Source organism: Lutra lutra, chromosome 4 (assembly GCF_902655055.1).
Source record: "Lutra lutra chromosome 4, mLutLut1.2, whole genome shotgun sequence".
In the NCBI taxonomy this organism is placed as follows: domain Eukaryota; kingdom Metazoa; phylum Chordata; class Mammalia; order Carnivora; family Mustelidae; genus Lutra; species Lutra lutra.
The window spans coordinates 155,553,320-155,565,376 of record NC_062281.1 but is presented as its reverse complement, the minus strand read 5'-3'; the positions used below and the strand labels follow the sequence as shown (position 1 = coordinate 155,565,376).

Here is a 12,057-nt window from a genome sequence, read left to right as displayed (position 1 = left end):
AAAAGGATGTGCGAATAGGCAAGAAAGATAAAAGGGAGAGGACTTTCCAGGCAGATGGAACAAATTAAGTAAACAATTAGGGATAAGAGACAGTATGGTATGTTCGTGGGATGTTCATTAGTTCATTAAGGCTGAAAGAGATCAACTAGTGGTGATACAGGAAGGAACAAAGCTATAAAAACTGAGCCACTATACCAAAGGGCAAGACACTGGGTCTGTGTTCATGGGTATATAACTCAGTAACGATCATGATACATGTCATGGCATATATACAATAAACTTCTGTTGAATGACATAAGCAGAGATCACATTAGAATGGCCAAGTATGCCACATATCCTTTGACCCTGGAAGTCTAAATGAGTTCCCACATTCTGACATTTTCCCTCAGCAAAATACATTATCTGTATTGTCTCAGAAGAGTTTCGAGATACCTCCTCTATCATAGTGCTCTAAGCAACAACCTATTTTTGTTTAAAAAGTGCCAAAATTCTTTTGAGAATTAATAAAGGGAAAAGAGTCAAGCTTAGCCTACTTTTCCTATATAAACTACATTTTAGGATAATCAAGTAGTTAATAAGGAAAAGTTCTTTAAGAAAGAACTTTTCTGTTCACAAATAGTGCACAGAAAATCATTTTATAACCCTTAGTGAAATAATGGTTATCAGCAGTAATTATCAACTACAGCTATGACTATTATGTTAAAATTAACGAGGAACTTTATGATATCCAACTCATTGATCAATCTTAGGTCACCAAGAGAGTAACAGAAAGTAAGTTCTTTTTGAAATAAGGGAACAGGAAACATAGCACCAACCAGAAAGTAAAATTCTTACCAAAAAAAATAACCTGAATCTAATCCAAACTCTGGACCTAACTAACTACCAATTTAGGAAATAGGGGGACAGAGGTACATTTTAAACAATGCCACAAAAATAAAATTCAGCTGACATTAGAATGTAGGAAGTGTTATAGTTTCTTAATAAAAGGTTTATATGGGAGAAAAATGAGGGGAAACTATTATAAATTAAAGGAGGCTTAAGAGATATAATAACCACCTGTAATGTATGGGGCTTTGTCTGATTAAAAAAAAAACACTTTAGAAAAATAGGTAAAAATGAACAAGAACTGGGTATTAGAAGATACTGGATATGGTAACAGTTTTGTGTGTTTAAGAAATACAAACAAGTTTATACAGAAATTTGACCCAGTGCCTGAGATGTGATTAAATACTAAAGGCAAGATCTTTAAATGAGGAAAAGGAGTGGGTCACCTAAGTGGCTCAGCCGATTAAGTGTCCAGCTCTTGACTTCATCTCAGGTCATGATCTCGAGGTTGTGAGATTGAGACCCGTGTTAGATGCCATGCTCAGCAGGGAGTCTGCTTGAGATTTTCTACCTCTCCCTCTGCCTCTAACTCCCCTAAAATAAATAAATAAATCTTTAAAAAAAAAAAAAAAAAAAAGATAGTAAAGGAGTCCAAGGACTAGCAAATACTGCTAACTGTTAAAAGCTGGGTAATGGGGGATAGGCTCATTATACTTTATTCTCTCTCCTGTATACATTTCAAATTTTCAATAATAGAGTCTTTAAAATAAAAATATTTTGGGGGCTCCTGGGTGTTGCAGTCAGTTAGGCGTCTGACTCAGGGTTTTTGGCTCAGGTTGTGATCTGAGAGTCATGAGATCGAGCCCCCAGTCAGGCTCTGTGCTCAGTGTGGAGTCTGCTTGAGATTCTCTCTCCCTTTCCCTCTGCCCCATCCACTTGTGCATGCTCTCTCCCTAAAATAAATAAATTAAGTCTTTTTAAAAATTATCAACTAAGGGGCGCCTGGGTGGCTCAGTGGGTTAAAGCCTCTGCCTTCAGCTCAGGTCATGATCCCAGAGTCCTGGGATCGAGCCCCGCATCAGGCTCTCTGCTCAGAGGGAGCCTGCTTCCTCCTCACTCTCTGACTGCTTCTCTGCTTACTTGTGATCTCTGTCAAATAAATAAATAAAATCTTTAAAAAAAAAATTGTTAAAAAAAATTATCAACTAAAACTGGATATAAAACAAGACTTCTGGTTTATCAAATATTTCAATTATGCAAATATTTTTTAAATGACTGGATCATATGACACCTAAATATTACTTGGCAATTATGTCTACGAATTGAGAATATAGATTATTTTTTTATTATTCAAATGTCCAATAATGAAAATGTATTTCTATAAATCAGGAAAAAACTACTACTTTTTAATGTTACAAAGTGCTACTAATATCATTTTAAAGAATTGTCCTTACTGGAAGATAGTAAAGAGGCTAGGGCAAAGAGCACAGGTTTTGAAGAAAGAAATTGGTTTAAATCTTGGATCTACTATGATTAATTATTAAAGCCTGATAGTTAAGTTACTTAACCCTGCAATATCCTCAACTATAAAATTAGCTTTAATAATACCCTACATCAAACTGGACTGTAGTGAAATTTAAAAATAAGTAACATTTATGTATATTACCTCATTTAATATTCACAATATCCATGTGCATTAAATGCTATTAATATCCTTATTTTAATGATGAAACCAATGCACAAAGAGACTGAGCAACTGCCTAATGCCACATAATAAATGGCAGGGCTAGGATTCAAATCTAGACAGTGTGAATCCACAGCCCATACCCTTTATCTAATCCTATACTGCCCCTCATAAATATTGCCTGCCATTCTTTTCCTCACATTTATTTCGCCAAGTGCAACCACTCATACCAATCACCCAACCTTTCTACAGACAGATGCAAAAGAAGAAAAGGAAGGGTTACCCGAATTCCCCACTGTACCATTGTTCACCAGGGAATTTGGAGCCACAGTACGAGGCCAGTGTCCATCATGAGAGGAGTTAGGGATCGCCACGGGTCTGGCAGCAGGCTGTGCAAAGATGATGCTGGGATCGTTCAGGCCAATATTGCTGGGGGCACTGCCTGGTGCAGAGTGGATCACTGGACCATGGATAGGCCAGGATGGGGCAGGGATCTGGAGAGGGTGCATTGGCAACAATCCCATATTGTGCATGGGAGAATACTGAGCTGGTGGTGACTGGGGAAAGTTATACATAGGCATCTGGACCTGATGGGGGGGCTGGGCTCCCTGCTGAGGTGGGCCAAGCTTGGGTTGGGATCCTGGCTGGGATGGAGACTGAGTAATGGCAGCTGATTGGGAAGAATTCTGTGGAAACGGCTGGGGCTGAGGAGAATAAGATGGTGAATCAGACTGCAAAGAGAAAAAGATAACATTTTAAAATTAATTTAAAAACATGTTAGTGTTATAAAAGCAGAGATTATCTACACAAAATTAGATATTTTATTAGAACATTATAAATACAACTCTATTATGTAAGAGCCTCATTTTACATGAAAATAGAATTTTCTCCAAAATCCTCAAACCCTCTCTGACATATATATTACCCTATAAACCTTTTTACTGCCCAAAGAAGAAAGAGCCCAGACGTCATTTCCATCATGCAGAACTCACATTCCAACTGTAACTAGAAACTTGTATCTAAGTATCTCACAGGCACTTTGATTCAGCCCCTCAACAAGTTACTGAGTGTCAGTTATGTCTGGGCATTGTTCTAGGTATTAAAAATACAATACTAGCATGTATGCCCTCATGGAATTTAAAGTTTATGGGGGAAAGGAAAAAGAGCAGATGAAGAGATTACATGAGCAATTACAATGAAATACAATGATTACTATGATAAAGAATGCATGATGTATATTGTATAAGGAAATCCCAGAGCAAGAATATCTAAACATACTTCCAGAGGAGAAAAAAATAAGAAGAATGAAAGTGGAAATCAAGGAAAGCTTTCCAGAGAAGTGACCTTTAAGTTGAGATACAAGGGTAAATAGCAATCAGTCTAACAAAAGAGGGCAGGGATAGGGGAATAGGAGGAGTGTTTCATGCAGAGGGAACAACATGACTGAAGGAATATAGGTTCATGAACACCTGACCTATTTAAGTAATCAGATTCTGAAAGAAGTTTATTATTACTGAAGTATAAGGGCAGGGGAATGGCAGATTTGAGGTTGAAGAACCAAAGAGGTACAAGATAATGAAGGGTCCCATAGGCCTTTTAGTTAAGACTTTATCCTGAGTGCACAGGGAAACCACCGAAGGGTTTCAAACCAGTCAGGAACATGATCAATCTGTATATTAGAAAAATTATTCTGGCTTAATGGGAATGAAATAGAGAATACTTGGGGTTGGCTGGGGGAGACCAATAAGAGTGATTAAAAGGCTGGCCCTAAGATGATGGTAACCTAGGCTAGGGAAATACAATATAGGGACAGGGAAGCAAATAGCTGTGAGCTACTTTCTATAGGTAGAAATAACAGGAGTTGATGACTGACTGATGTGGGGATTGAGGGAAAGGAAACTAGGAAGCAGGATCATTCAATGAGATGGAGAACACAAGAGCCAAGAAGTGGCAAGTCTAGGAATTTAGAGAGAAGTATGTTACATTCTAGATATGTTGAGGTTAAAGTGCTTTGTGAGATATCAGAACATGTCCATTAGACAGACTCTGACCCATATCTCAAGTAAGAGGAAAGCGAGTGCTAAAGCAGAGGGTAAAAGTTTAAAGCAGCAGAGGAAAGTGGTTAGAACACAGGTTTTGAAGACAGGGCCTGAGGGTTCAAGTTCTAGTTCCAAGTATGTGCTGACCTCAGGCAAGAAACTTAAATCTCAGTTTCTTCACCTGTAATGTATAAATAATAAACAGAATCTATCTCATACATCTCTGTGTAGGTTAAGCAGTACATGTGGAAAATATAAACACCAAATTCAGGACAGTAGATACATTTTAGTAGCTAGGAAGGGATGGTAAGAAGGTTTTAAGATGGAAACAGCATCCAAAAGGAATGCACAGGGATTACTAACTATGGGTGATTTTTTAATAAAGGTAATAAATATTAAGAATTGTTAAAGCCTGGTGGTACTACATGGGTGTTTATTACTTTCTGTACTTTTTCAATATTTTATTACAAGAAACAGGAGAAATTATATATATGGCACACAGCAATCAACAATGTTAGCTAATATTATTGTTGTTATATAACATTTATGAAAATGTCAGGGCCATAGTAGGTATTCAAATATTACAGATGGGGTTAGTGGGCTTCTAAATGTTGTTCCAAGATTCTCCCTATACTGATCTACAAATCCTTTGAGAATTTTTTCTAAAAAAGATATCATACCAGATTTATCATGTTTAATAGTTAACAGCTTTGAGGCTACCTAGACCTGAGTTTGAATCTTTTAATTTCCCTTTTTCTCAGCTTCCCAATTTGTAAAATTTGATCATACTAATACCTACCACTTCACATGCCACGCAAACGATTAAGTGTGAAGCACCAAGCATAGTACCAGGTTTAAAGCAAGGAAAAGTGAATTGGGGGAAATAGGAGGGGGAGACAAACCATGAGGACTCTGAGAAACAAACCGAGGGTTTTGGAGGGGAGTGGGGTGGGAGGTTAGGTGAGCCTGGTGGTGGGTATTAAGGAGGGCACGTATTGCATGGAACATTGGGTATGGTGCATAAACAATGAATCTTGGAACACTGAAAAAATTAAATTAAATTTAAAAAATAAAGTAAGGAAGCATTCAATTAATATTGAATTAATTTAAGAAGTGTAAGGTGAATACAGATTTACACAACGGTTAAGAGCAACTCAGCAAAGTTAATATGAAACTTGTGAACTCCAATTTAATACTCTTTCACGAGATATATTTTATTAGGTATTCATATCAGCTATGAGAAGACACATAAAGACTTCAAGCAAGTCCAATGCCATGTATGTATTCCCCTAACATATTAAACCCCTAACACATCTCCATTTGGGGGTTTATTTTTATAAATGTTGCTGTTATTCTGCTACTAGACAAGGCTTGAAACCTCAATTACCTTATTTTAACTAATGAAAAAATATATTAGGTAGCTGTTCTCTTAGGCAGGCTCAATAAAGTTAAGTAGCTTGCCCAAAGATATAAACCCAGATCTGCATTACTCCAAAGATAATGCTCACATTCCATCTCAAGTGCCTAGCAGAAACACCTCTACAAAAGCACTGTTACCTGGATGACTATTTATTTGCCAGTCTAAAAGATCAACCCAGTAACCTATCAAAGATTGTACTATCTTCCCACCAAAACTAATCCATCTGCAGGCAGAGTACTTACACATTCTGAGGACTGTCTAGTCCTTATGGACTGATCACCCTGTTGCTGGGCTGAACCAGCCACCTGTTGGGCATTTACAAGGTTGCGGACCAGCTGGGCTGCTAAGAGAAGACATCAGAAAGAAAATCAACAGATAAAGAAAACAACAGAGAGATGACAATCAATAACTCCCTTCCTCTGTTAAAGACTCTCAAATCCATCTGAGATTTTATAAACTTGGACCTTTATAGTATTATTATGTTTGTGAAGGACTTGTAACAACTAATTTTTTTAAAGCTATTTCTCAATCTTGTAAATCACTAAAAAAAATATACTGGTGGTAGAAACAAGAACAAAAAGACAAATACTCCTTTTCTAAAGGAGAAGATATATTTAAGAAAATATCTTCTGCAGGGGCACCTGGGTGGCTCAGTGGGTTAAAGCCTCTGCCTTCGGCTCCAGTCATGATCCCAGCGTCCTGGGATCAAGCCCCACATCAGGCTCTTTGCTCAGCAGGGAGCCTGCTTCCCCCTCTCTCTCTCTGCCTGCCTCTCTGCCTGCTTGTGATCTCTGCCTGTCAAATAAATAAATTAAAAAAAAAAAATCTTCAGCAACAAGAATATGAATAACTGGAAATCAGCACTTCTAAAATACTCTATTTTTTTCTTTCACTAAACTCTCATTTGGGTTTCAAATTCTTAAAATTACTTATGAATTATAACAGAAACAGATCTCCCTCTCGCATAAGAGCAAAGGGAAGAGATATAATTTCTCTTGTATATGTTCCCCCCAAAAAATTTAATTTCTATTATCTTTTGATAAAGAAACTCAAATCCAAAGAATACTTAAAGGGAGTTTACTGAATACAACACACTGCTAAGACCTTAATAGTGAACATATCTGAGTACTGTTCAAAATAAAGGACTGTCTAAATTTTCTCTCTTTAAGAAATTATAAGGTCCAAAATCATACTGCTAACTTTGGAAAAGACAGGAATCAAGAGTCCTTAGAATGATATCAACACAAATGACCTTATTTCTACCAAAAACTATTTTTAGCCTTTTCTATTTACCTGCCACACTGCTATTCCTCTGACGGGCCAGCTTGACCTCTGGACACTCCCTTCGTACATGTCCTGCATCTCCACATATAAAGCATCTGAGGTCTCTGGGGTCTCTAAACTCTCGAGTGTCGTGGAGGTCTCGGGGGTCAACAAGGTCTCGGGAATCTTTCTCCTCTTCATTCCCATCCTTCTCTTCTTCACTGTCTTTCTTCTTTAGTCTAAACAGTAAACTGCTGATACCAATAATGTGGGGCTAGGGACTTGTAAACTGAATGAATCACAGAACAAACTAAACTACACAAAAGTCTCACAATAAAGGGACTAACATGCTGATTATTTCAGGCACCTTTTTAAAGGCAAGGGAACTCACATTTAGAGCACACCTACTCCTATGGCAGAAACTGGGTATTCCAGGAGTTTTATAATACAATATCAAATTAGAAAAAAAACTTTAATACTGAATTTTAATCTTATAATTATCCTTAGAAGTTGGTATTTATTATCTCCATTTTATAGAGGGAGCAGCTGATGCTAGAGAAAGTGTCTTCTCTTAATTTATGTCAGTATATAGCACTGACGGAACCCAGGAATTCATTCTGTTCGTAAAGTTTTAAGCTCTTTATATTTGGAAAGACTTAATAACTAAAGAAACGACTTTTCCTGGCTTATTGAAGAGTATATAAAACACAGGAAAGTCTATTTCATAAATATATTTTCAGGAGTATAAAGCATGTCTATTCTTCAAGGTATATATTATATAGGTATACCTCACAGTAAGTGTCTCAAAGATTCAGTTAATTATATTTTAATTACTGATTTGTAGGACTGTGAAGTACTCAGGAAGAACCCCATGACCTGATTTTTTTTCTTGGCTCGTGGTACAGTTCCCAATAGAGCAGGTGTCAATAAATGCTTCTTCAATTAAAACAAAACAAAAAACCTGAATGAAGTGAACAAATGAATGAGATAGCACTGTGTCACAAATTAATCTCACTCTATTAAAAAAATTCCACTCCAATATACATTTTACCTAATGTCCAATTTAAAGCCCTGAACCTTCTTACTTAAACATATATGAACACAGTTATAGCTACTATTGGCCTCACATTTATTTTCCCTGTAATGTTGATACATAATCATTTGCCAACCTTCTCCTTTTAGGGCAGTCTTTCATGTAGTGGCCTATTTTTCCACACACACGACAACATCGATCATTGGGAGCCAGTTCTCCATCTGTTAATACTCGGGAATCAAAGAAGTACTCCTAGGGAGAAAATAAAACTTTACTAGAAAAAAAAAAAACCAAAACATTAGGAATTGTGGAATCCAAATGGAAAGAAGACCAAGATATAAAAGTGGTTTTAAAAAAAAAAGGAAATAAATGGGGAGCCCGCTCGCTCAGTTGGTTAAGCATCTACCTTTGGCTCAGGTCATGATCCCAGAGTCCTAGGATCCAGCCCTGCGGAGGGCTCCCTGCTCAGCAGGGAGTCTGATTGTCCCACTCCCCTTCTGCCCTACTCATGCTCTCTCTCTCAAAAAAAACAAATAAAATCTTAAAAAAAAAAAAAAAAAAAGGAAATATCAAAAAACTTTTCAATGTAACTAAAACCATAATATGAAAATAAGAATAAGGGCGCCTGGGTGGCTCAGTGGGTTAAAGCCTCTGCCTTCGGCTCAAGTCATGATCCCAGGATCCTGGGATCGAGCCCCACATCAGGCTCTCTGCTCAGCAGAGAACCTGTTCCCCACCCTCTCTCTCTGCCTACTCTCTGCCTACTCGTGATCTCTGTCAAATAAATAAATAAAACCTTAAAAAAAAAGAAAGAAAATAAGATTAAGAATTATCTTAATCTTATCAGGGTGCCTGGGTGGCTCAGTCAGTTAAGCGTCTGGGAGCCCCGAATCCAGCTCCCTGCTGAATCAGGCTCCCTGCTGATGGATACCCTGCTTCTATCCCTTTGCTGCTCCCCCTTGCTTGTGTGTGCACTCTCTCTCTCATAAATTTTTTTAATCTTTTTTTTTTTTAAAGACTTTATTTATTTGACAGAGAGAGAGATCACAAGTAGGCAGAGCAGTAGGCAGAGAGAGAAGGGGAAGCAGGCTCCCCGCTGAGCAGAGAGCCCGATGCGGGGCTCAATCCCAGGACCCTGAGATCATGACCTGAGCCGAAGGCAGAGGCTCAACCCAATGAGCCACCCAGGCACCCCAAATTTTTAAAATCTTAAAAAAAAAAAAAAATTCTCATCACTGGCGGCCCTGGGTGGCTCAGATGGTTGAGCATTCAGCTCTTGATTTCAGCTCAGATCACGCTCTCAGGAGTAGTGGGATCCAGACTCCAGTTGGGCTCTGTGCTTGGCAGGCAGTCTCCTTCTCTCCTTTTCTCTCTCCCTCTCCCTCTACTCTTTCCCCTACTCTCTCTCTCTCTCTAATAAAGAAAAAAAATTCATCATCATCAATACCACAGTTGCTAACAGTGCTAACCACATTACAGCCACATTATTTCTTCACTTATCTGTGGCATCTTTGCATAATAACTCAACAGATACTATTTTCATCCTCATTTATAGATGAGCAAACAGAGGCTCAGAAAGTAAGTCATTTGCCCATAGTAAAATCTGCCCATTACATGATAGGTAAGCAGGATTTTTTTTTTTAAGATTTTATTTATTTATTTGACAGACAGAGATCACAAGTAGGCAGAGAGGCAGGCAGAGAGAGAGGAGAGAGAGAGGAGGAAGCAGGCTCCCTGCGGAGCAGAGAGCCCGATGCGGGGCTCCCAGGACCCTGGGATCATGACCCAAGCTGAAGGCAGCAGCCTTAACCCACTGAGCCACCCAGGCGCCCCAGGTAAGCAGGATTTAACGTTAAGTTGGTCTGACTACAAATCTCATGCTTTCTGCCTTACCAGGCTATTTCTAGAAAAGAATTATTCTCTTTACAAAAGACTTCTCTAGGGGCACCTGGATGGCTCAGTAGTTAAGCCTCTGCCTTCAGCTCAGGTCATGATCTCAGGGTCCTGGGATCGAGCTCCGAGTCGGGCTCTCTGCTCAGCCGGGAGCCTGCTTCCCCCCGCCCCCGCCTGCCTAACTACTTGTGATCTCTGTAAAATAAATAAATAAAATCTTAAAAAAAAAAAACAAAAGACTTCTCTACCAATAAAGCAATCTTCTGGTTTATTTAAAATATGATTGGATTTGTATATAACTTTTCAAGAACATATAACATTAATAACATAAAGCAGGTTCAGCTAATGAGTAGATAGAGAACCAATACACAGTAAATCATTTTCCCAAGTTTTAAAAGTACCAGGATTATTTTTCCTTTATCCTACCACCTGGAGTATTCTTCTAAGCTTTAGCTCAGTTTTGTTTTGCACTATCACAAAGACTAGTTTGTCCTAACAGAATCCACACCACTGTAAGGCAAGAGAACATATCCACTTACCACTCTTCAAATCTAAAGTCAAAGATAAAAGTGTAAGAGACACACCTACTAGGATGGCTATCATAAAAAGAGAAAAGGATGTAGATGAAATGGAACCCACATATATTGCTGTGGGAAGGTAAAATAATACAGATGCTTTAAAAAAAGTTTGGCAGAACCTCAGAAAGTTAAACATAAATTTGCCAAAATGAACCAACAATTCTACTGTTAGGTATATACCCAAAAGAAATGAAAACTAACATCCACACAAAAATTTGTGCAGAAATATTCACAGCAGCATTACTCATAAGAATGAAAAAGAACAGCTCAAATGTCCAACAAAGATGATGAATGGATAAATAAAATATGATATATTCCATTTAATGGAATACTGCTCAACCATAAAAAGGAATGGGTGGCTCAGTTAAGTGTCTGTGTTCGGCTCAGGTCATGACCCCAGAGTCCTGGGATTGAGCCCCATATTGGGCTCTCTGCTCAGTGAGGGGTCTGCATCTCCCTCTGCCTGCCACTCCCCCTGCTTGTGCTGGCTCTCTAACAAATAAATAAATAAAATCTAAAACAAAACAAAACCATGTAGGAATTCAATAAATATGTGTTGAAAAAATATATTTTACTATGGAAAATATAAGTATGAAGTCTTGAAAGGATATTTTCTACAATATCAGTTATAACACTGATATAATAAAAACAATCTAAATGTCCATCAAAGGAGAACAGTTAACTTAGTATATAAACAAGCCACAGAATACTATTTGACTTTTAAAACAGAAAAAAGTATGTCCAAAAAATGGTTAGCAGACTCACAGGCCCCTTCAGATAGGCCTCAAACTGATGTTTGGCTCTTACACCAAATGATACTCAAGACCAAAGACTGACATCTACTCGGACTACTTATACTGAGTTACTAAGAATTACTAAAATTCTGGAGTGCCTGGGTGGCTCAGTCGTTAAAAGCCTCTGCCTTCAGGGGCACCTGGGTGGCTCAGTTGGGTTAAGCCTCTGCCTTCGGCTCACGTCATGATCTCAGTCAGGGTCCTGGGATCGAGCCCTGCATCCATCAGGTTCTCTGCTCAGCAGGGAGCCTGCTTCCCCAGCCACTATCTCTGCCTGCCTCTTTGCTTACTTGTGATCTCTCTTTCTGTCAAATAAATAAATAAAGTCTTTAAAAAAGCCTCTGCCTTCAGCTCAGGTCATGATCCCAGACTCCTGGGATCGAGCCCTGCATTAGGCTCCCTGCTCAGCGGAAAACCTGCTTCTCCCTCTCCCACTCCCCCTCCTTGTGTTCCCTCTCTGTCAAATAAATAAATAATTTTTTAGAGGTTACTAAAATTTTGTATTCATAGACTAAAATTAACACATTT

The 12,057-nt window shown here is 38.4% G+C and overlaps 1 protein-coding gene across 12 annotated transcripts in view; it reads right to left on the bottom strand.

Moving 5' to 3' along the window:
* The window catches only part of TUT4 (terminal uridylyl transferase 4), a 130,425-nt gene that overhangs the window by 10,355 nt on the left and 108,013 nt on the right, over window positions 1–12,057 (bottom strand). For 6 of the 12 annotated variants that reach the window (XR_007126982.1, XR_007126983.1, XM_047728199.1 and 3 more), the window contains 4 exons: window positions 8,401–8,516; window positions 7,262–7,485; window positions 6,211–6,311; window positions 2,793–3,240 (listed from right to left, as the gene is read on the bottom strand). Coding sequence is in view for 10 of the 12 variants with exons in the window: in XM_047728199.1 (XP_047584155.1) it covers window positions 2,793–3,240; window positions 6,211–6,311; window positions 7,262–7,485; window positions 8,401–8,516 (889 nt within the window). In the remaining 2 variants the exon portion in view is untranslated. The remainder of the gene's footprint in view (window positions 1–2,792; window positions 3,241–6,210; window positions 6,312–7,261; window positions 7,486–8,400; window positions 8,517–12,057) is intronic. The other 6 variants (XM_047728200.1, XM_047728205.1, XM_047728206.1 and 3 more) reach the window with 4 other exon arrangements.